The following is a 25,784-nucleotide window of genomic DNA, read 5'->3' on the forward strand; positions in this document are numbered from 1 at the left end:
ATAGCAGATGAACAAGAAGGCTGTTCTGTTCGTTTCATGTCCAGCTAATTACTCCTAAGAATTAGGCACCCTGTGAAACACCACGTCAGTTGAATGCCAAGTTGTTCCTCAGTTTTCTGACATGGTACATTTGGAGATAGTTGTTTTCAGTCAGCTCAGTTCAGTTTCCATGGCATTTGCGTAAAAGAGAGTGGGGGTTACATGAGTTGAAATGAGACGATCAGTCAGTGGTAACTAACCTTTTCAGTGCTGAGGCAGACTCTAGTGAGACAAATACTTAAAGGCAATTACTAGTTGCTTGAAAATGTTAAAGTCATCATTTAGGAAAAGTATCTGGAAATGACTCACTGATTAGCCGCATTTGAGGGACCTGAATAGAAATGAACTGAATTGAATACAATTATTTTAAAAGTTCTAAGTGCCAATAACTGACTGGAGAAAAAGGTACATCTGAGCTTGCTTCATGGCAAAACTGATCTATATTTCAGATGCAGCATAGCATAGGTCTGATGTCTGTTTGGTTTTTGTGGATTCTTTGCATATGCATGACTTTGATTATGTGTTCTACACATAATGCTGAAAGAGGCCCATGAATAATTTAGTTTATACTTAGATCATGAATTTTTCCCTTAAACAACCCAAGATTTATAGCCTGTAGTGAAATTATCTTATTCTTTTATAGTTACAGTCTATTTGAAGGTAAAGGCCTTTTTTGGTTGTTTTTCCTTTGAAGACAGATGTTTCTAGGTCATTATGCATCTGAAGATGGATTTTTCGGTCATGATGCATTCAATGATAGGTCATTTGGTATGTGCATGCTTTATGTCAGTCATCATCCCATGGAAAAAGTGTTTGAAAATATTAATTCAGCCTCCTTCATGCTGACAAATCCAGACAGGACTAAATCCAGTTCAGAGCTTTAAAACATGCATACCCATTTTCATGTGACTGCTGTCAATCTCTTTGTTCTTTGTTTTTTGAGTTTTCCAACATCACAAAATTAGTCGCTCTCGCTGCTTGTAGCCACAAAGAAATAAATAGATTAGAGTTGCATTCACAAGAACATGTTGATGCTAAAAAAGCATTCACGAGGGATGGAGGAAAACACAGGAGTTTTGTTACCTGTCCTGGGGCTCAAAACAAACTCCTTTTATGAACACAAACACACACAAACACACACACAGACACACCAAAGTCCAAAATCACATGTGCACACTCATATGCACTTACTGTATGCACACACTCCCACTCATAAACACACACATATTTTTATAGCAGCCTGCTTCACCCAAGGCAGCTGGCAACGAGTTTCATTTTGTGTGTCCAGCATCAGTTTTTCCATTAGACCTGATGTAATGTCCACACTATAATGGACCTGAAGAAAGGCTGCTTTAAGACACAGTGGTTTATATACACTGGCCAGACAGGGGCAAAATGTTCCTCTGCTCTATAATGGGATGCCTAACTTCATGTTTTCTTTTCTTCCTTGTCTGTGTGGGTTTCTTTTGCTCTTTCTTTTTGTATTTTCAACTCTGAACCTTTCTGAATCTTTCTTCCTATTTCTGTTTCGCTCGCTGACATTTTCTGTGTATTTGTGTGCTTCTGTAGATTTTCATTGGAGAGGTGTCCATGTACGTGATGAAATCAACGAGGGAAGCTCTCCTGGCCCAGGAGAAAACCATTGTGACAGGAGACTGTTGTTACCTCAACCCCCTTATCCGCCGCATCATACGCTTCATAGGTAAGAAAGTTTTCATGCCAAATAGTCAAAACTGCCCTAAACTCCTTCATGTTGATGGTACCAGGTAGCAGCTCACAACTCAGAAACACACTCAATCATGAACGAACACACTCACACATCAAAAATAAGTGTGCATGTTTTTTTCACATCTACACATGGGTGCAAAATTAGGACTTTTTTAAATGGCAAGTGTATCTTATGGGATACACTGACCATTCAGGGTAAAAATAACAATATTGAATAAAGTTTGGAAGTGCTGGTAGAACTGTTTTAAACAAGAGTCTGTCTCAACATTTAGTTGTAAACTTTCATTTCATAAGCAACATATTAAAACCTGGTCATAGTGGAAACGGTTAAGTAAAACTAAATCAGTATCTTATCGGCATTAAGGAAGCACATTCATTTTGTGCTCACAACACATGATGGTGTACATCTTGCATCCTCTGATCTCCTCAAACCTCACGTCATCCACAGGCCTTGGGACCTTTGGGTGCTCATTGAGTACCTTAGTAGCCACATTCCTGTGAGGTCCCTGCCTGGTGCATCACCTCAGTGCAGCTGCACTGGACCAAAAGACCAAAACATAAGGATCATTTTGCTGATTCGCATCATTTAATTCAGTTCAGTACAAAGATTCATACTCACTGACTGTAGTCTGTTTTTTGTAGCTAAGTGATCACATCATTATTCAAATGCATATCATAATGCAGTGACATTAAGGCGCTGCTTTTCACTGCCTTCAGTTCAGTTTTGGATTCTGTTAAGTTTAAGTTAAGTCTTCTGCTGTTTCATTTAGTACAAAACTATATAAACACTATTTATAAGGTTAATAGCTCAGTAAACTACATCTGCAACATCATGATTGTTACTGTGATTTTCACAGTCTTTCAGTAAGCTTTTAACCAGGAAGCAACATGCTGTATATCATCGCTAAGCTGACAGTTGAATGCGGGTGCTGTCAGTCACCTCTGAGGGGAGCTCCAATACAAAAAGCTACCAATTTGAGCAGTAACCCTGATGATTCAGAGTTTCAGGATTTGGTGTTAACAGTGTTAACTGTTGTTAAACACTTCTAGCATCCTAGAAAAAGGACTTGCCGAAACAATAATTTATCCTCCAAAAGACAAAAGAGAGTAGCAACCAACAGAGAAAACAAGCAACATACCAACAAATAGGGTCATCAAGCAACCAAAGTTCCCACAACCTGTGAATAACATGATATATGACGGGATCAGCCATTTTTCTGTTGTGTCAGACACAGGTCGATGCACATTGAAGGATGAAATGAGCTTTAGAAGATGAGGTTAACAAGGTCGGGCAGGGTGAGGACGGCAGCAACATCTTCTACCCAAACATGTGAGCCTGAGATTGTCCACAAATACTTATTTAGATCAGCAGATTTTGATCCCCCGTGTTCGTTACTTGAGAATAAAATGTTAATTGGAGCTGGTTATGTCATGTTATACATCTGGTTTCAACGTGGTTGGATCTCGATTGGCTGACCACACCGTCTGCTTTGATTTAACCTTAATCTTAGGTAGGTAAGCTGAGGTAAACTTGCTAGTTGATGCTTTCCAGTTTGAATACAGCAAACTTTTGTGACTGAACGGATTTCAGTAATTCTTCAGTGAAGGGAGCCAATTGGGATCAAGTCCAGCTGTGATGCATTTACTGCAGCTTCTCTAAAACCGCATTAGCCACTGAAACAGAATTTAAACATCTTTATTAAACATGTTGTATCGTAATTACGCTCCATATAAAAGATTTTCTTTCTTACAATTGGGCTGCTTTACACCACAATTACAGGTAAGGTTTGTAACCTCACACACATGTCATTTTTCCAAAATAGATTACAAGACATCCAACTAAAACCTTTGAATTTACATTTTTACAGCCACTATTCTACAAAGCTTGAGTTGAAGTGGGCAAACTGACAGATTCTTTGCTATCTGTATCAGTAAAGGAGGTCGTCTGCTGGACTTTCCTGGCACAATCAGAACTGTAGTGTTCATTTTTAAATAATACCCCGTCAATTATTTAAACACTCATCAGAAATTCATTAGGCAATTCACAAGATTTATATTTCCGTCTGCTCCCGAACAATCTCTCAAATTTTGTAGGATCGTTGAGTTTAGTTTCCTGCTCTCTTGCTCCCTCCCATCTTCTCTCCTCTCACCCTAATTCCCCCTCTCTATTCCCCCTCAATGCCCTTCGCACAATTGTGTCCCTGTACCCCTCACAGGCACCCCCCAGATGAGAATACAAAGCAGAGTAATTTCATGGCTAAGCAGGCCAGATAATCAGCAGTCATATTTCACAGCAAAAGGAATGCAGACGCAGACACTGGTCAGGGTTGGTGGGCTGAAATTGTCAGTGCAATCATTCATATTAGGTGCAATGTTTTTCTGTGTGTTTCTTTCCCTGCCTGTTGTCCACTCCTCTTTCCCTCCATTTTAACTTCATTTGATTCCAACATTTCTGTTCTGTTCTATTATAAATAATATTTTATTTTTTCCATAGTAGACGTGTTTCAGGGAATAAATGTAATGTTAACATTAGATAGTCTGGTGTTTGGTTCTGCTTCATGACAGTTCGTAGCTTATGTGCCAGCACTGGGAGCCAGATAGTCACAGCCCAATTTAACCCCGGATATAAGGTGATTGCATTATGATGCAAGGTGGAAATGTGTGTAAAGCATTTACGGCTTTGTGTTTATGTGTTAATGTTTCTTTGCTGTGGGTGTGTGGGTTTCTTTTTATGTGCTATAAATTCTCATTGTGTATCTGTTGTGTCTGTGTGCCCCAGGTGTGTTTGCATTCGGTCTGTTTGCCACAGACATCTTCGTCAACGCGGGCCAGGTGGTGACGGGAGGTCTCTCGCCCTACTTCCTGTCTGTCTGCAAGCCCAACTACACCGGCACCGAGTGTCGTTTTAATCACCAGTTTATCATCAACGGCAACATCTGCACTGGGAACCCTGTTGTCGTGGAGAATGCACGCCGGTCGTTTCCATCCAAAGATGCTTCGCTGAGTGTTTACTCTGCTGTTTACCTGACGGTGAGAAGAAGGGACACGAGTATTGGGCACTATAATGAAGTTTAATGTGGACATTTTACAGACAGAGAGGTTTAAACAATGGAAAAAACATTTCACTTTTACATATTATTAACATAGATGTAGTTTGATTATTGCCATATGGCATGGTAAAAATTATTATTTTATTATTCCTTTCCCTTTTAAGACTTTAGAGCTTGTATGTTGCTTTGACACATATACACTACATGTACAATACATCTCATCATCATTAAGTTTATGCATGTTGGCCCTAAAGTGCTGTGACACCCGACCGTGTGATGGTTTTGCGTTATTTACACAGGAATGAGGACATTTGTGATGATCAAACCCCTTTCTACCTGCTGTTTCCCCACTTGTGTTAAAGTCAAAATATCATGTGTGAAGTAATGTAATAGTATAAAGACCATGCATGTGTGTGTCGTTAGATTTAGGGTGAGAAAAGTTGCCCTTTTGAGGATAATGAAGTCTGCTTCATTCATTCATTTGAGGCACTCATCACTGTGGATAATTAAGAGCTATTCAGCTGCTGAACTAAAAGATACGACTCTAATCATGCAGTTTGTTGACGAAATTCTAAATCTAAGTATGTGTTATTGGTAAATAAAGTTAAAATCAAATTAAGGCTATATTTGTACGGAAATATAGTATATGTATACTGCAGTACAGTTTGAAAAATATTTTCCCTAAGCACAAGTACTTACTGAACTGAAAATCTTTTTTTTTTGTGTAGACAAAACAAATATTGAAATTCTCCACCAGATTTTCTTCCAACACAACCTGAGCACAAATCAATGTCAAATGTTCTTGTGGCACTAGAGTTAGAGTTTGGGACTGAATATATTTAGTTTACATCTTGGTTGAAAACTGCATGGAGGAACACGTGAAGAATTACTTTTTGAAGGGCTATTTGAAGAGCTGCTATTTGACGGAGGGGCTCAGCTGCTGAAAAGTGAAAGAGAGAGCAGAGGTGCAGATTTTATCAGCATGAGCAATGCACGAGGATTGATCCCATGAAAGAAGCGAGAACATATGTAGGAAGACTGAGTGTATGTTTTTAAATTCTGACAGTCTTCTGACAACTATCAGTCACAGTAAGTGGTTCCCTTATTAGCTTAGTCTTGAAATCTTTTATTCTCTGTGAAAAAACTCTTTGTTTTGGAGTTATTTCACTCATATGATGTAAGTTTTTGACATCTTTCCTTAACCATTTTGTAATGCAATGGAGGCTTTGTGCTCTCATGAAATGGTAAATTTTTTGACTCAGTTTCTGTGGGAACACCTCCAGTTGCTCTGCATGAGATTGCTTCTGTTCTTATCTACCTAAAGATGGGAACAGGGGCTCTTGTTAAAATTTGGGACACAGTAAAGAACCTTGTATTTTTACAGTTGTTGGTCTAATTTAATCTGCGTTCTACCCTCCTTTTCTAGATGTACATAACCAGCACCATCAAGACCAAGTCCAGCCGCCTGGCCAAGCCTGTGCTCTGTCTGGGCACGCTCTGTTCGGCCTTCCTCACGGGCCTCAACCGAGTCTCAGAGTATCGAAACCACTGTTCGGACGTAGTGGCTGGATTTATACTTGGATCAGCAGTTGCTCTGTTTCTGGTGAGGATGAAGGAAGAGTGAAAAGTTTGGGGAAATGTGGGAGTGGGGATTAGAGGAGAGGGGAGAAAAGAAAGGAGAAGATGATGGTGGATTCTGGTCATGACTTATTTTCAAATTATAATAATCATTTCCAGCTTCATTTTGGAACTGACCCAAGCCAGTAATTAAATGATTAATTCAGGCTGTAGTCCTTACCAAAGTCTGTAACATGGTTTTGGTTCCATTTTTAATGCAAGTTTATGTTCTAAAATTCTTAAACACGGCATTTTAGCATAGTTTAAAGTTAGCAGTGTATCAATTCAGTCATGTGTAATGAGTTCCTAAACACTTATTTGGTAAATAAGCTAAAAAGAGTAGTTTGTGAGGGAGAGGATGTGAAACAGGATGAAGCATGGTTTATACTGAGCTTGAAGGAGGTTCAGATGCAGGTGAGTTAGGCTAGAGAGAAAAAGATAAGGATGCACTGGTTGATTGGGGGAAAGAGGAGAAGAGAAAATAGGAGAGAAAATACTGAGGTGGCACCTGGATTTCTACTTAGATTAGCAGTCGCTCTGGTTTTCAAAGAGCTCACTGAGGAAGGGTAGTGAAAGGCAGAAGGACCAAAAGTGAGAAGAAAGTTGAGGGAAACACTAGCTTTAAATAGTGGTTGTATTTAATTCAGTGATGATGGAGGGAACCAGTGATCTCATAAATTCTGGTTCTGTAGGAACTGAAGGAATCTTGTTATGTGTCTTATTAAAACAAATGTCATAACAGGGTATACCTTGTGTAAACTGGACTGTTTCCAAGCAAGAAATTTCCCTGTCCTGCAGTCTTTAATGTAAAATCAAGATTAGCCTCCTGTGATGTGTTGTCAAACAGCCTGGCTTCCACTGAAAAATTGAAACAGCTTTGCTTTGTCAACATCAGATTTTGTGCTGAGTGTTTAAATGCAGGGAAGTGATTACAGCTGAAACCCTCAAGATGTTTTGGGGGTTGAAGCAGAAAGCCCACTGAGGAGAAAGAAAGGTGAAGGGAAATTAAAAAAAGATGTATTTAACAGTCTCAGAGTCCTCATTACATGCAATTGCTGCTGGGCCTCGAGCCTCAAAGCAGGAAGGAATGTGAAAGAGAGGAGAGGGAGGAGGAGACATGGAGGGAAGAAATCAGGGATCGTTATTTGTTCACTGGCTGCTGGTGGCTGATTTCATAGCTTTTTGATTCAAACAAAGAGAACCAGAGTTGTGACATGTATTCACAGGGAAACTCCTCAGATGTTCTGTTACTACTGTGATCAAACACAGTGCAGTTGTTTGAAGATTGTATGGGAATTTATACCTTGGCAGAGACACACCACAGGCTAACACACAAGTTACATGATAACAGCCCTCATATACAGAGTAAGTAAAACTAAGTAAGTAATTTGACCAACGTGTGTTTATGAAGGCGATTATAAAGTGTTGGATTGACAACCAGTTTTTGGATTGATAGTCAATATGACATTATGAAAACATGATATTATCATTAGAACTAGCTGTTTTAAAGTTTTAAAGCAGCTGGGTTTACTACAGCTATTCATTGGTAGGATAAACTCAGGGTTAAAGTGGTCATATTATGCTAATTTTCAGGTTCAGAATTTTATTTTGGGGTTGTACCATAATAGGTTTACATTGTTTAATTTTCAAAAAACACCATATTTTTCCTCATACTGCACATTGCTGCAGGACCTCTTTTCACCCTGTGTCCTGAACGCTCTGTTTTAGCTAATGAGTGAGGCATCTCACTTCTATTCGATCCTTGTTGGGAGTTGCACGTGCACAGTACCTAGGTAAGGATTACTAGCCAATCAGAAGTAGAGTAGGGCGGGTCCTGATGAGCAAGGTAGTGTCATCCAAAACAAAGGCGCTTCAGCCGGTAACTATGGCTTGTGGAAACTGCTCAATTCATGCATTACATAGTGACATAGATACATTACGGAAGTTAAGGCTGGACTACAATCGAGCTGTTTTTAGGCAGTTCAGGAGCAATGTTTTCTGCGGGAGAGGGTAACTCCCTTTGGGGTGGATTTAAGGCTTTTTCACTATGCAAACCTATTACATGCACAAAAAATATATATAGCACATATATATAGCACAATAAAGGAAAGCCAAAAAGCATAATATGACCACTTTAAGAATTAATTGTCAAAATTTGGAAACAATAATAATGAACATAAAACACTCTCTAAACACTCTATCGTATTTAAGGTGGATGACACTGACTGGCTGGGATCTGATATTTAAAAATAAACCAAAACAAGGCCAATATACCAGCCCAATAACACAAATATGAACAAGGCTACGAGTCTACAGCAATGCTAGTGGCTCTGTGAGGCTGTACTTAGGATTCTTTGAGCCAAATGCTAACATCAGCACATTGCATGCTCACAATGTGACAATGCTAACATGCTGATGTTTAGCAGGTATCAGGTTTGCCATGTTCACCGTCTTAGTTTAGTGTGTTAGCATGCTAAAATTTGCTAATGTCAGCCTTATGGTGGTGCTAGAGGAAAACTTAGGGAATGACCAAAGTCAGTTGGATACATTGTCTAGAATCATGAATGCCTGTACAAAATTTTATGCCAATCCATCATGTAGATCTTGAGATATTTCACTAGATAAGTAAGACCTGCTGGTGGCCTTAGAGGAAAAGTCATGAAATTGCCAAAGTCAGTAGGCTTCATCCTCTGGAGACCATGAAATGTCTGTACCAAATTTCAATCCACCCTACTTGTTGAGATATTTCAGTGTGGACCAAAGTGGTGGGCTGAGCCACTGAGAGACTGACTGACTGTTTTGCTATGTTTTGCTATGTGACATAATATTTAATATTTCATAAATTGCATTGTTTTGCACCTAGATGATAAAGACAATGATTTCCATTAGATATGGAAAAACGTGCTTGTACATCTCTGTATCTTAAACTTACTGTATGCCTGGTCTGAGTATTACATGTTTGTGCAGACAGAGTAGTAGTGCAAGATGACTGGTTAAAACCATGTTGGATGTTAAGAAAGTGTAGGGCAAGAAATAGTGACAGCAGTGAGATTTACAGACAGCTCTACAGGATGAGGAGGAGTCCGGATACCACGTGGTGAGCATTAGGAGGGTAAATTAAGACCATAGAAGATCAGATGATGATAGATTTTGGTCTGAATAGATAATTACAGACAATAGAGTCTGTAATTATCTATAGAGGAAACAATAGAGTTTCCTGGGTGAGTAGTAGCTATCATACCTGCTCTTGTCTTTTTTGTGCCATTGTGTTGTGGACTTGGGAGGAAGCTAAAGGCCAGTGACGTGCAGTGTGGTCAACATGAAGCAGCTTGTCCTTGGAACATGAGGAGGAGGAGCCACCACACCCCACTCTTTGATGAAGGATATAAGCTTTCAATGACTGACCTATAAAAATTGACATACATTGAATCAGTGATCTCCAGGGAAAGATGAACACAAGGAAGTCAATCATCACCTCAGCAGCTTTGAACCTGCTCATTTCCAGCTTATTATCAGCAAACCATGAACTGAGGTGGGCTGCCTCTTCACTACACATTTATCCAATGGTCCTGAAGAAGCTTATCAAGGTCTTGTCATCTGAAAACTGAGGCGATTTGATGGACCACTATCTTGAGGGAAATGAATTGGTACAAAGAGAGTAGAAAGCAAATATAGCTCAAATCCCTGTGCTATCAGTGCTCACAGAGAGGAGATCTGAATGGACTCATCAAACAGCAACTGCCTTTGGTCTTACAAGAGGTTTGTCCTCTGCCAGCAGATTTAGGGATCAGTGTTAAACACGTGGTCGAGGAGCTGCAGGATGATGTTTGTAAAATCAGGAGACAAAGGTGTCCACTTAATCTAAGACAAAGTAGAGGCCCATGCTGTCTGCCTGCCAGGTCTTATAGAAGCAAAGCTCCTTGAAATTTAAAATGTCTTTCAATCTAAACCTCTAATTCAATGGTTTCAAGGTACTATATGTAGAATTGCCATATAAAAGGAATGTCTGACACATATTTTATGTTTCAACATAGGATAGCATTTTAACATAGCATTTTATGCAGATCTGAAAACCAAACACAATGTACTCGGATCTATTGGATCCTGTGGCAGGAGAATATGCAACTTTTATTTTAAAGCTCAAATCTGATTTTTCAGCATTTCCATGGCAACGAGCTAAATTTCACTTTGTTCACCTGAGACAATAGATGCCAACGTGGCTGAGCCTGTCTTAGAATGGATGACAAGATGCAAAATGGAAAGAAAGCGGTCTTCCACGGTCTTTGGGGATGCGCTTCAGTTGAGTGAAAACAAGAAAGCAGAAACCATACTGAAATGTATTTGAAACAAGCAGCTTAAAAGATAGATAAGAACAGTTGTGTGAAAACAACAGAAAGGAGTGTCAGTGTAGAGTTGAGCCCAATGGCGAGCACTTTGAACACTTTTGACTTGCCCATGACTCAACCTAATCAACTTAAAGTTTAGATTAACTGTAACAGACATTTTTGTTAAGAATTCATCTGTTTTTGTGAAACAGTGATGCTGAGTGATGAGTGTCGTCCTTAGATTCTGGCTCAGCAGCTGTGATTCATTCATTTGATTGGTCTGGGAACACTAGAGAAGCACTATCCATTAACTGCCACAAACAAGGAAACCTTGAGCATCCTCCAGCAGTGAATCGCCCCGCTTCTTTTTCTCCTTTGCCACTGCCTGAGGGCATGGTTGGCCTGGGGTAATTCTCCCTCAGGCTGGATTAACTAGTCAATGGAGGAGTACAGCAATGCGGCAACCTTTGTGGTATCTCTACTGTTAATAGAACTAGAAAAAGTAACTGTAATTTACAAGAATTTTAGCAGACATATACAGTAAATACAGAAACAACGCATCAGTTCACTGTGCCTGCTTGCATAGAGCCATTCCACAAAGAAGAGCACCCCGGAGCATCTCCATTGACTGCATTAAATGATGGCTGCATTTTATAGACTCATACAATGTTTGATTCAGCTTTTATACCCATATAAAATTTAGATTACATTTATTTTATATAACTGAAGCAAAAAATATGGTCACATCTCTCCCACAAACTGTTTTACGATGATCTGCAAAGTAAAATTACTGTTTTTTCTCAATGGAGTCTGGTGCCCATTTGTTTTGGTCTGAAATGAAAACTGACATTCACTGCAATGAAATTGCAGTGAATGTCGCTTACAGCTCCTTTAAGGTATAATAAATCTCATCTTAATATAGACATTAAGTGACGTTCTCTTTTAACAATGTTATGATACTCAAGCTACATTGAGATGTATCTGCAGATAACAGTGTTGCATCTGTTGAATACCACTACTTTGTCTGATAATAGGAAGTTAAAATGTGTCTTGAGGGACCAGATGCATAAACACACCGTTGTTTTTCCTCTTAGAGACCTGTAAAATTTTTGGAAAGCCTGCAGTGCAGCGCAACTGTAAATATTATTTGGTATATGGAGTCTTTATCAGGGCATGATTTTTTTTTCGGTCCACAACTTTTGTCCAGACTGAAATATCCTAACAACATTCGATGGATTGCCACAAATTTTTGTATAGACATTCATGGTTCCCAGATAATGAATCCAAAGGACTTTGGTGATCCCCTGACTCTCTAGCACCACCAGCAAGATGACATTTTTGGATTTCAGTGAAAAGTCTCAACAACTGTTAAATGGATTGCCATGCAGTTTGGTACTCACATTCATGTCCCCCTCACGATGAATTGTGATTTATTTGGTGGTCTTTTAATTTTTCATCTATTGCCACCATCAGGTCAAATTTTCTGTTTGCCCAATTCTTTGGTTTATGACCAAATACCTGTAATACTAATGAAATTCCCATCAGCCTCAGCTGTACTTTTTTTGTGCTAATTAGCAAATGTTAGCATGTTGACATTGGCATTTAGCTCAAAGCTCAGCTGTGCCTAAGTACATCCTTGCAAAGCTGCTAGCATAGCTGTAGACTCTTAGCCTTGTTATAACATTATAATGATTTGTCAAATAAATGTGTATTTGGACAGTTTTTGAGGATTAAGGTTAAATATTTTGGTTATGGTTAAATGAAAACTTTGTCATGGATTAACTAAACATAATCTCAAATAACCTAATGCAAAAACCTAATGTGGATCCAGTCTGGTTGGGTCCACATTAGGTTTGTAACTTTTGTAAACTACCAGTCAAGGCCAGAATGTCACAGCTGAAACTAACTTTCCTGTGAATCCTTGATGTTTCATTTCCATGTCAGCCTCTGTCATTGTTAACCTACCTTGCTATTAATGTTGAACTGTGCTTCACAGGGTATATGTGTTGTGAACAACTTCAAAGGTGTCCACAGTGCAGCAGTCAAACAGAAAACTGAAGACTACCGCGGTCTGCCTCTGATGACTTTCCCCCGTGTAGAGAGCCCTCTGGAGACCCTCACTGCACAGGTACCTAAAAACACTTTACCTGGCATCCCAAAACCTTAATCTCTGTAATGCATATTATCTTTCCCCATTAATTGGCAGAACTCCCTCAAGACTGAGAGTTTAAAACAAAAATCCCCCTTTGGATACTTAGAATTTAATCTACTGTAATTTGGTTTTTACGGTAATTTGCTATGTAATGTAATTTGTCGTAATTTACTTTCATGTCCTGCTTCAATTAGTAATTTCCTACATTTCCCAGAATTCCCATGGAAAAAGCATGTTACATTAATCAACTATAGGGTTTCAGTATCAGTCACATATTTGGTTGACCGTTTGTTCTTTCTTTCTTTCTTTCTTTCTTTCTGTTTACACAAAGCAATGACATGTCCAAAAGAACATACAGGCATGACATTTTGCACTACACCACTGTCCTCCTTCCCAAATGCACAGAAACACATACAGAACCTCACACAGATCACTCCTGATACTGGCTGACAATGATTTCCTCTACCTTTTCATTTCCACACCTTTTCCCTTTCCTGCCTCCTTTCCTTTCACTTTCTTTCTTATCTCAATCCTTATACTGCTTTCTCCATCACTCCTCCCACATCCATTTTCAGAACCACTCGGCATCGATGACGGAGGTCACATGACTAAGGGGGCAGCACCGGGTCACGTTTGCGTCTCCACAGCACTTCCAGACACAATGACGAGGACGCATGCCACGTGGCTCCGAATGCTTAACAAAAAACACTACTGATATATCTGTTTAATTCACCTGGGGGACAAAATACACTATGTTTCTAATGGCTCTCATCTAGTTGGGCTATGCTCAGTTCAACCTGCCACGGCACACAGATTGCTTCAGTGGCAAAAATATCACAAGGCAAACTTAAGCACAGATTGTTTTTCCAGATATTTGAAACCATTTGAAACGTGGGACATTTTTTCCCTCCAAGGTGTGCTGTATGTAGTTAGAGGATGGTGTTTTGTACATTTTGTATGAGCGAGTGCTGTAGCCTATCCTGACGGCGTTAAATCTGCACACTTCCTGTCAGCTGACTCACTCTGTTTTACATCACATCCTGTCAGGTGACTTGCCGCGTTAATCACCACATCTATTCCCCTCAGTCTGAAAAATCTGCTATGGAAAAAATATTGATGTTGTTGTTCTGTGATGTTTGTCATTTGTACAGGAAAAAAAGACAGAATCCTTCTTTTTATTATCTCTTTCTGTACATTAATTGACCATGTCAGGTCATATTTTGTAAAGATTTTTGTTAATCTGTATGACTATTATTGTATGATCCATTTGGACCTGTTTGCCTGCTGTAAACCTGGATATGTTTTGGTATCAGTTTAGGTGTTTTGGGGAACGACCCCTCTCCCCTTTTTGAGGAAATGACAAGGAAGAGTCAGTGACATCCTCAGAGTCAGAAAATGGGGTTAGGCACTTGCAGCGCCATGTTATCAGCTACAACAAAAATGAAATATGATTGGTTGAAATTCTCACAATGAGTGTGTTTCACCCCAATTTCCTGATTCACTGTGTTGTTAATAGGAATTTTTCTACAGAGAGGTCTAGTGTGGCTAGCCTGTGCCAGACCTGCCTGAAGATTTCACTGGTATGGCTTTATAATTAAATTTAAACTGAAATCCCAATGGAAGACATCCTTGTAAGATACATGGAAAAAAGAGAAAAAAGAGACAGAAATGCTCTTTGGAGTGAAACTGAGTGACATACTTAAGACTTGGCTAGCCCTTTTAATGGAAACCAGGCTAATGACTCCTGCTTCACTTTTCCTCCTTGAGGCACCCCTACCCCTCCCCGACCCACCAGTGGATTGTGATGCAATGTTGTGACTCCATTTCCCATTGGAAGATACGCCCAGCATGGAGAAGTCAAGATGTTTTATATATATTCATGATTTGAACTATACTCATTATCATTGTGATTATAATCGTCTTTTACTTTAAGAACAAAAAACAGTGTTTCATTTGAAATGCTACATATATATTTTTCTTTCTTGGTTTGTCCACAAATTAAATAGTCAGTAGCAACAATGTGTTCTCTTGTGTTTTTCATTTTGTGTCAGAATTCTCAAATTAAAGTTGTAAAGTTGAGCATAATAGGTTTGAAACAAACAGCCTAATTCCTCTCCTTAAAGTAAATAGATAATCTCAGGACAATTTCACTAAATAGATTCTGAGAACAAAAACACAACTGAAATTCATGTTGTGAACTCCTAAAAAATGCTAATATATGCAATAAGTGAATATGAACATGGCTTTATTCTTGTCCTATGTACAGAGTGTCACATCCTGTGAAGCAGGCCTTTCCTCTTCACACCACAACCCTGTCCAACCACACATGCCACCCAGACAAGTGATTAGAATGAGCATAGATATGCTAAAACCTGGCTAAAACCTTATTTAGTTTTTCTGTTGGTTCATCCTGTTACGACTGCAGCGACTTCAGTGATGTTTGTGTCACCGCTAAGCAAGGCATACACACACAGACACAAAGAAAGCTGACGGCTCAGCCAGTCACTTGCTCTTTTGCTCTGTCAGGTATTCATTTCAGCTGTGACAGCCTGCGCTTACCCTGCAGACACACTGGCTAAATAGATAGGGACTGTTTGTGTGTGTGTGTGTGTGTGTGTGTGTGGGGGGGGGGGGCAGTATTTGACCATGCCATGTGTTTATAAAATGTCATCCTTGGCTGTTCCGAGTATGCCTTCCTGTCCGAATTGCTATCCCCTAGCAATATGAGTGAAGAATAGTGCAACAACCAAATATCGTTTCAAGGTGTGCAGGGTGTTTTTTAAACCATAATGGAATCTATTTAGAAGGGAGAAAATAAGTAACTGCAGGTGAATCTCAATGGGCAACAAAAAAAACCCAAACAATTTCAGCAAACGCACAGTTTGATTGGTGTGCCCTGGATGTCAGCCATTATTCCGTACCTCTGGTTTCATTGACTCATCTTTGTCTCTCTTACAAGAGTTGGAAACTTGTTACCTATCAGTGAAAGCACATCTGTTTAAATCATCAAGCCTCTGGTCTTGATTTGAGTCAGTTGTCAGTAAATTCAGCTTTTTGCTAGAAACAAATGACATTAAGGTTTTTAGAAAACTGAGAGGAGTCGCTTCATAACTAAGAGTTTCAACAGTTTATGCAACTATGTACAAGGCTGAAAGACTCTCAATGTCCTAGATTCTGCTTTCCAAATTGTATATTGATGTGTAAGGTAGTTTTAGGGGTATCGAAGAACAAAAAATTTCAATTAGGGTTGGGCGATATGACGGTATATACCCTGCGATGGTAAGAATGTGTCCACCGGTAGAGATTTGGCAATACCATTTCCACTGGGGGAGCTATCCCTTAGTGTGTCTGCTATGTATTTGGGACAGGCTATGAAGCAAATCAGGGCTGAATTCTCGCGTGATCTTGTGATATCGCGATTGTCCCATCATCTTGCGAATCCAGCTGCCTCGCAAGGTAACGTGATTTGGGCAGCAGTACTGCTTACCACGTGAGAGCGACAGTTGGTGGTGGTAATGCACCCATTGATGTATAATAAGAACTGGATACGGTGTTGCCGCTCAGCCTTGCATCCAAATTTGCTCAGTGGTCACTTGTGGTATTGCATCGAAAAATTCCCCCGCGGCCCAAAAAGCATTTTCCCCATAGAGCACCGTTATAAAAGAGACATTTGTAAAACTGTTGACAGGACACCTCAAACTGCAAACAAGGCCAATTTGGTCAATTTCGTTCTATTATGAATTTTTGATCCATGGATGTTTTATATTTGTACCATCTTAGGGTCCGGTATCCAGTTCTAATAATACATCCATGAATGCACCTCTAAGCTGGTTTGTCAGCCGCAGCAGGAGAAGAGAGTGACAAGAAAACATGGAGAAGGAAAGTGAAATTGTAAATACGGAGTTTTTGTTTGTATGGGAGTTCTAAATAAAATAAGAAAATTATCAAATGGGATCAAGTATGGTAGGGTTATTTTAAACCATCATTAACTTGTATCGTGATATATATTGTTACCGTGAAATAAAATTTCATATACCGTGATAGAAGATTTTGACTATATCGCCCACCCCTATTTTTAAAAAATTGAATGCAAAGAAGAGTGGTAACTTTTTAATAACAGAACACATCCAAACGCAAACAGAAACGATGCAAGAAAACAGGTCTCATCACAGAGGGACTGTTTCAGTGTGTTCAGTTGTGAATGATCATCATATTCAAATAAGATGCCAGAGTTTGACTAGTGGTCTATGTTCATGTTTACATTTACTATTCAACAATGGGTTTGTACCAAAAACCGAATTAGTCCTGTGTTTGTTGTGTCACAAGATTACAAGAGCACCGTTAAGATCTCAAGAGGCTGGGTAAAAAGGTCATGTTTTGGGTCCCTGACTGAAAAGCCAAAAACTCTTGGATTTATTACCATTTTACCTATGTTGTTTATAACCCCGAAGCCATTATGAAGAAGAAAAACTTCTAGACCATAAGTCAAACTCTGACAAGTTAAATGATTTAGTAGGTGCAGCTTTCTTTAAGAAACTAGAAGTGCATTGGTGAAGTGCAGGACAACATGATACAGGGATCCCTAAAATAAGTTTTGTATTGTCCTAAAATCCACCACAAGATGCCAATCAGATGAATGATGGTTGGAATCGTATGATGAATATAGGTGTCTCGCTGAAGCTTTATCTTTAGTTTTCGTTTTTTACTCGTGCACCTACCCTCAAAAAGATGCACTAGAAAAACACAACCTAAGCCAAATCAAATGTATTGTCAAAGGCCAGAAACATTAGGTCATCAATGGTAACCAACCAGTCACCAGCAGTTGTATTTATTTTCTTTCCCCCTCAAAGATACCAGGTTTCAGCAAGACATGAGGACATAAAGAGTTAAGTGGCTAGGTTCAACTTCAGGTCATTCACACTCTCAATGAGTTTCAACATAAGACTCAGGTGAATTAGCCCATTAAGCTTAAATACCAAAGAGTCTTCATATGGAATGGAAGTAAAAGGAAAAAATGAAAGGATCAGAAAGAGGTGAAAAGGAGGTAAAGAAAATGGGGGAAGGGAAGTTTAAGAAGAGGAAGGTTTGCACAGCTCTTCAGTGACAGTAATAAGCTAGTGAGAACAGATTTGATTCAGGGTCCCTGGTTCACCTTTGTTCAATGCCTCTTGTCTAAGTAAATCTCACATTCCAGAAGTCAGAAAATGTTCTGCTGGAGTTACAGAGCAGAATCTGATCCCTGGAGAACATTTCAGTCCAGCGTTCAGGGGAACTCCAGAGCCGGAGGATTCAGCTTCCAGAAATCTGTGAAGGTTCCAACTTCAAAACTCAGACAAGGATCCTTTTCCAGAACCTACAGGAGGTTTCAGAAACTAGTCCCATGTCTAACCAGGTTTCTCTGGGCAGAACAAAGGAGAAAAGCTTCAGAACTCTGGGAGTGTGTTTGTGTGTTGGTTAGTCTGCTGGTGGGACTGGGTATATTGAGCAAACTGGTTAGACTGGTGCGTAGTGGGCTGACTGGGTGCAGTCTGGTTTGCTTGCTGGTTTTCTGATTGGTACTGTTCTAACTCTCTCTTCCTCCTCATGGCTGACTGCAGCTGCTGCTTGATTACGAGGATTTGACCCTCCAGTTCTGACAGCTCCTGTGCCAACGGGTTCCGGCCCACACCCAGGCCGGGGCCGCTGTCACCCACACCCAAACCCCGGCACTGTCCCGATGTTATGCCCTGCCCAGAGCCCCCCTGCCCTGGCCCCAGTCCTTGGCCCAACCCCCGCCCTAAAAGGTCGGAGCGACCGTTAGAGTTGGTCACTATGGGCAGGTGTTTCTCCAGTAGGGGAAGAGAATGGGGATGAGGCTGGGGCGATGGGGGAGGTGGAGGAGGAAGATCCTGGGACGATGTGTGTTCCAGGTCATTCTGCATCTCTTGTGGAAGGACCCTACGCCTGTTGCAGTGGGAGGACTCTGCAGGATTCCAAGAAGCTGACTGGTTGTTTCCCTCATTGCACCTGGAGATAAGACAGATGCATAGAGAAATGTAAGGTAGCAATTCTGTTTTTTTCCTAAGAATGCCAATGTGAGAGATTGTGTATGATCTGACTGCTTCTTTTCAGGCTGAAGCCTGTAAAACCAGTGGCTCAGATGGTATTTTTCCTCACAGACTATTGTACAGACACCATAGATTATGTCATCTATGTGCTTACATTCTGAATTGTTGCTGCACATACAGTATAATTCTATGCATGTTGTATGACAAACAATTAGGGAGAACCAGACCTTGAACAAGATAGTAAAGTGAAGAGCAATTTCCCTAAACTGCTGTGTGGGAGAGTTCCAGACATTATTGTTGTCTTGTGTCGAGATTCTTGGAGGAATACAACAACCAGTGTGAATGCTTGCCAAGAGATAGTACAAGTGTTCTCCCTGAATGCCCCATTAAATGAAAAATGCCCTTTTCATGTGTGTCTCTGAGTGTATTATTCTGCTTTTTATCATGTAATATGTTTTCTTTTTATTTTGTAGTTACACTAGCAGCTTGGCTTTAGGGATGGGTGTGTCGGTCAGTCCACCAACCACATTGGTCCAGACTGAAATATCTCCTTAAATATTGGATAGATTGCAATTAAATTTTGAACAGACATTCATGGTTCCCAGAGGATGAATCCTACTCACTTCACTGATTCCCCAACTTTTCCTCCATCATGAGGTTGACATTTTTCGCATTAAGTGTAATATCTTGACAAATATTGGATGGATTGCTATGCAATTTTGTACACACTTTCATGTTCCTGTCAGGATGAATTATAATAACTTTGGTGATGCTTTAACATTTCCTCTAGCACCATCAATAGGTCAGATTTTAATTTGTCCATTACTTTGGTTTATGACCAAATACCTGCAAAATGGATGACATATATTGTATTTGGTACTAATTAGCAAATTGCATTGCTAATATGCGCACAATTGCTCACAACATGCTAACAATGGCAGTTATGAGCATGTTAGCATGCTGACATTAGTGTTTAACTCAAAGCATTGCTGTGCCTAAGTGCAGCCTCACAGAGCTTCTAGCATGGCTGTAGACTCCTAGTCTTCTTTTAATCAGAATCCCACACTTTTCTTGTCAAAATAGTCTGAATAGATTTGATCATTAATTCTCCATTTGGGGGTGTATATGATCATAGATTTTATAGCGATTTTGTAGTGATTCAGGCCACTCCTAGTTTTATGGTGAGCCAAGACCCAACATTTGAATTTATTGGCCTCCATAATGACATTTAGCAGCCCATCTTTATTTAAAGCCATATCAAAATGTATCAAGCTGTGGTTGGGTTGTGGCAGGGCTTGCAGATTGGATGGTATGAGTACATTTACTTGAATATGAATCATGTCATTGTTTAAATGTAATGCAAAAAAAGAAGATATTGACTGTCAAGGCTCACTGGTAGAAATCAAATTCATGTCCAATTAATTCCTCTGGCACCAGCACTGATCCCACCAACCTCTCCCATCCAACCTGGAAGTCTACCTTCATCTTTAAGCTAATGAGCACAAGCAGCAGTAACGTGGGTTGGAGGTGTCAGTCTGACACAACATCATTAATGTTATGTTCTATTCAGGCTTAAACATATCAACACCTGACAAATCCTTTCTCTTCGTGCTGCTCCAGGGAGTTATGGAGGAGCAGAGTGATCCTCAATCAGTGTCCATTTGTCCTGCCTTCTTTTCAACTCATTTATCCTGCGTAATCATGTTTCATCTACTGTGGAAGCACCACAAACCACAGAAGGAAAATGTAATCTCAGAGCTATTTCATTGGTGCTTTAAGGCCACACAAACTTAAAAAACAGCAAGCCATGGTTTTCCTTGGTGACATATCAATTCCTTTGATGGCACTGACCATGAAAAACTCCTGCAACATCAAGTCACCTTGGACCTTTGCCCAAAGCTTCTCCTTTTTTTACACAGCATCAGCACATGATAGCAAGAAGAAAGAAGAAGAAAGTGGCATCTGCAATACATGATTGTATTTTACACAAGGCCGGTGTCATCTTGGGTTTATAGAAGGTACCACTGAGTGTCCTTGCTTTTATGCTTCACCAAACATTGGAATTTTTTTTTTCTAGAGGCAGACCTAGCCTCTGTCCAGATAATTGATTCTGAATATTTTGTTATTATTGAAATGTTAATCTTTTGGTTGATACATAATCAACTTTATGAAATTGACTTTGTTGTAGTCTACTGCTTTATTAAAATAACATTATGAGGTGTTTTGGTGAGTCAGTGGATTAAATGCCACATAAGGGCCACATCCTGAGTTCTTATTCAGACAAACAAAACAAGAAATGTTGCATTTTAAGACAAATTTATATTCATAAGAATGGTAGAGTAGTAAACAGATTAGTATCAGATTTTAATGGTAGGGTTATGGTACATTATAAAAAATCCACTTAAAAAAACTTTTTTATGAACATAAATTTTAAGCATTATGTTAAGCTCCTGAGATCACTCTGTGCTCCCTATCACTGAAAATGAGAACACAACTCAGTATACAAAGCACCAATATAATATAATACATACTGTAAACTCTAAAGTTTCCTGCAGTCATTTATAGGATACCTCTGAGTTGCCAGAGACTTTGAAAAGAACAAAATTTGGTTTTCTCTCTCAAACAGAAACTTTTCACATCTATTGGACCAGATCTGCAAGCTGAAAAATAACCATTATTTCATTAAAGGAGTATGGTGGAGAGATTCCCATCATATGAATTGAAGCCTAACTGAAGAACTCTCTGAATCAAAGGGATTTTTTGCCTGGTGATAAAAAAGTGACAAGAAGAATCTAATGAGATACTTCTGACATCAGAAGAGACCTTAAGCGGCGTGATGAGACATCAGAATATAAAAACATGAAAAGAGTTTCATCTTAAAATGATATATGCACTTTTTAACAAGAAGGCACCTGTGCTTACATCACAGCTACAATGAAAGAGAATATTTTCCAAATATGGTTAACATTATCAGATCTCTTAAGCTATGAATCTTAAGATAATCACCCCAATTTATAAGCAATACGTATTGATGTTAGTGTCCTATACAGCACAGATGTTCTCTAACTAATTATGTTATTTCACAGCAGCCAGATGATCTCAGGCAGGTCCCTGGTAGGTGATTTAAAACAATTGCTGAGCTTTTGTGCTACATTAGTACTCAATGAAGGTGGAAAAGTCAGGCTTTTAAATCCCTGCGTGCATTGTTTTTGCTTTTATTTAAGAATAATCTTTTGTTTTATATTTTTCATTTTGAAAGCACTTTGTGGCTGCTCTGAAAAGTGTGATGCAAATAAAGATGATTCTTATTATTAGCAGAGCCTCTAGTCTTTCCACATAACTAAAAAGCCTCTGCTGTTTTTCCATCCAGCCTCTAATTTATTTTCCTTAGCATTTAGGAGTCCATGTAACGCCGATATGAAAGAGGAGAACTTTCAACTTTCGTGATATGAATGGGCATGGTGATTGAGATAGAGCATCTCACTAGAAAATACACTAACACTAACTTTTTTTTTTTTGCCTGGCAGAGATTCCCACAAGAAATAATTATATCAAGGTCAGAAAGAGAACAGTGCACTGTGCAGTGTTGGCAAGTGTGTTTAGCAGATGAAAAGCATTCTAAAAGAGAAATAATTATTTTTTTCTGCAATGTTAGGATGTCCTTCACATCATAATTATTTTCTATGATGGTATATACACATACATATAAGGTAAAGCTCATTCTTGTGTTGCTTTCAGTAACATCAGTGGGCATCTCCATTTCTAACTCAAAAACAAATAGAGCTTTGTTTTACATTCTCTATATGAAGAGGTCAGAAGCCTATATACACAACTGCAAGTCAGCCTGTTTTTACCCTCATTATTTATGGAGAGACAATTTAGTTTTCACAACTGCTGAGTGTGAGGTACTCCTGCCCCTTTTCTTCAGAGAGGCCAGATCCCTCAACACCATTTACAGCTCTCAGATTTCTCCACATAGTTTTCAGAGATATCTGAATATTTTCAGAAATATTGATTTTTTTTTTTAAACAAATGTCCTCCTGTAGATCCAGAGTTGTTAGAAAGTAGCAAAATTAATTTGCAAGTAGCAAGTACCAAAATACAGAATCCAAGGCTATTACAACTCACAACTTCCTGTAATCGCCGATACTTTTCTATCTCAGGTCAACCAGTGCAGCTTGTGAAGAGAAGACAGCTCATGTTTACCTGCAGCAGCTCTCTACGCTGCATCCTTAGAATGGAATTAGATTGGAATATGTCACCACTGACCAGTATTTCCCAACCCATCTGTCATTACAGATGTTGCTAGCAGTCACAACAACACACAAGCCCAGTGAATAGGGAGGCTGTCCTTCAACAAGCAGAACACAAGTGCACCAGAAAGACATGCACCCTGCTGAAGTGTCCTTGAGCAACATATTGAATCCCTACCAGCTCAGGGGTGCAGTTCTGTACAGCTTTAAATCTCTTGACTACCGTGTGGAGGGTGAAAATGTTAATGTCAAATTTGGTTATTAGTTATGAAGTAGCTCTTATCTGTTGTGATTACACCTCGCTCAAATTGTAGTGATGGTTGCTCTGGTTGCTCAGAAGTGAGGGATCAAGAGCAAAATACAAACCGTTTCCTAAACAGCACAGACATTGCATGATTTACCTTATATGTCATCCCACATGAATAACATACAGCTGGAATAGTGTACAAGACACAGACCAAAATTTAAAAGCATTTAAAAATGTCAGATATTATAAATACACATGAAACCAAAGGCAATCAGGACAACTAACGAAAAAACTGGAACCACTAAAACTGCAAATTGAAGGGAAATATAATGTAAAAAATGCTAACTGAAATACGTTGTGACTGATTTTAGTAATGATGAATATAGGTAAGTATAAACAGTGGGAGAAATGCTCCTATCCCATATAATTTCTCTATCAAAAGGATTATAGCAGCTTAATTGTAACTGAAATTATTGATCTAAAGTGACGAATAATCTTGTTTTAGCGTGGTTGGTTAAAGGTCTTTTCTCAAGCTACATACAGTAACCTTAGCACTGTGTTTGATACTAAATCACAAGATCTTAATTGGACATCGGAGAGTGTTTCAGGGTATCGTAACTCTCTCAGACAGACACTTCTCTGATGCCTTTGGGCTTTTCTACAACCTTGTTAGCACAGTTAGGAAATGAAATACATTATGGTTCCATCCTAAGTAGTCGTTTTAAATGAAATTTTTACCCATATGCTCCATTTGGTTACATAATGCCTTCTTTTTTATCAAGCTGTAAGATGTACACTAGTGGTAGCACTGATACTTGAAAGGTTTTTGGTGTATTTTCTTTTAACCGACCCCAAGATGGAACCCTTTACAGCACAAAACCTCATACACAAATGGGAAGATCATCCTATTTCAGTCAGTGCTTGCAAAACAGACATTTCTGACACACAAGGTTTCTGCAGGACACTGACAATATAACAGTAATAATTTATGACTCTCAGACAGCATGCAGGCACGATGCAGAAGAACTTGATTGAATGAGCATAATTATGCAGGAGTAGGTAATCTATCCTCATTACCACAGGCATCCCTCACATGGCCTCGGCTCCATAATTATTACGTGTATTTAATCCCCACTGAGTGCTCCACCTGAGTGTCCCCTCAGTGTGTGGTGCTAAGTAGGTATAGGTGTGAAATAGAGTACGGCAGAATTTTTCAAACAGAGAAAGCTCAAATGGAACTAATTTGCTCAGCAAAAGCTTGAGGGTTGTTTTGATCTCTCATTAGAAGCCTTAAAAAAGAGTAATAATCTTCCCACTTTGCTTACCCTACATCAGAGATGCTTATCTGATAGCAGAGGAAACTCAAATGTGACATTAAACATGGCAATGTGAGCAGTGACCAAATGTGAATAAACGGGGCTTCACTACGAAACACACTGTAGTGGTGTCAAAATGACTGTGACGGTTTATGTAACTAATCTGGACCATGCAACATTTGAAAAAAGACTGACCAAAAAGAAGCTTTCATGATTTACTAAATCTCCCTCTCTCACCCACTGAGCCAAACAATACTCTGTGACGTCAGCATGAGATTATTTCCTCAATTTCCCTTACTGATAATTAGCTTCCAACGGACTGACCATTCTATTTAGTTTCTGATTAAAAGTGGGTCCCTTAACTGCCACTGATGTTAATAGATGTCACTTATGCGCAGCCTGATCATTTTACCAATGGGCTGTTTAAGTTTAAAAATTGGCTTCCTGCTAGAAATGCTTCTGAGCTTTTTTTGGTGCAAAGATATGGGCTCATATGTGATATGTGTCCTAGTGACACCCCAGAATTCAGTGTGGCATCTTTCTTAAATCTAAGCAATTTTCTTTGTTTGTGTGCTGCTTGTAATGTAGTTATGGTATTTTAAAATTTGAAATGGTGGGAAAATAAAATTGCATGCAGTGGTTGGATACCACTCTGTGAGGAGTAACAATACGCGATAAAAACAGGAACACAGCATGTAAAAATAACTGTGTTTCCATCCACCTGTTTTATGACCATTTTCAATTTGAGTATAAAAAACCTGAGTGGAAATGCTGGAAATTAAAAAAACAACAACAACAAAAAAAACCTCACAATATCACAAAAATGTTTTTTAAGGTTGGCGGAGGTGGACAAGTGGGTGTATCGATAAAAGCAAAATGCGACAAAGTGCAATGGAAATAGATCTAGCGAATACATTTACAACAGGTACATAACAGTGAATCCAAACATACATGACGCATGTGACTTAAACGTCCACTGAAGCCTCCGCTCCACTGAAAATATCAGATCT

At 39.2% G+C, this 25,784-nt stretch overlaps 2 protein-coding genes across 5 annotated transcripts in view; one reads left to right on the forward strand and one right to left on the reverse strand.

The window, feature by feature from the left end:
* Nucleotides 1-14,930, forward strand: part of plppr1 (phospholipid phosphatase related 1) — a 47,129-nt gene extending 32,199 nt beyond the window's left edge. For 3 of the 4 annotated variants that reach the window (XM_044174570.1, XM_044174567.1, XM_044174568.1), the window contains 5 exons: nucleotides 1,609-1,741; nucleotides 4,547-4,797; nucleotides 6,244-6,420; nucleotides 12,756-12,887; nucleotides 13,487-14,930. In XM_044174570.1, the coding sequence (XP_044030505.1) occupies nucleotides 1,609-1,741; nucleotides 4,547-4,797; nucleotides 6,244-6,420; nucleotides 12,756-12,887; nucleotides 13,487-13,519 (726 nt within the window). In that variant the 3' untranslated portion in view covers nucleotides 13,520-14,930. Of the gene's footprint in view, nucleotides 1-1,608; nucleotides 1,742-4,546; nucleotides 4,798-6,243; nucleotides 6,421-12,755; nucleotides 12,888-13,242 lie in introns of all 4 variants that reach the window. The other variant, XM_044174569.1, reaches the window with a different exon arrangement.
* Nucleotides 14,931-17,006: 2,076 nt separating this feature from the next.
* The window catches only part of grin3a (glutamate receptor, ionotropic, N-methyl-D-aspartate 3A), a 54,947-nt gene continuing 46,169 nt past the window's right edge, over nucleotides 17,007-25,784 (reverse strand). The window contains exon 10 of the mRNA XM_044174918.1: nucleotides 17,007-18,917. Within this exon, the coding sequence (XP_044030853.1) occupies nucleotides 18,335-18,917 (583 nt within the window). The 3' untranslated portion in view covers nucleotides 17,007-18,334. The remainder of the gene's footprint in view (nucleotides 18,918-25,784) is intronic.

The sequence above is a fragment of the Siniperca chuatsi genome, linkage group LG18, assembly GCF_020085105.1.
Source record: "Siniperca chuatsi isolate FFG_IHB_CAS linkage group LG18, ASM2008510v1, whole genome shotgun sequence".
Lineage (NCBI taxonomy): Eukaryota > Metazoa > Chordata > Actinopteri > Centrarchiformes > Sinipercidae > Siniperca > Siniperca chuatsi.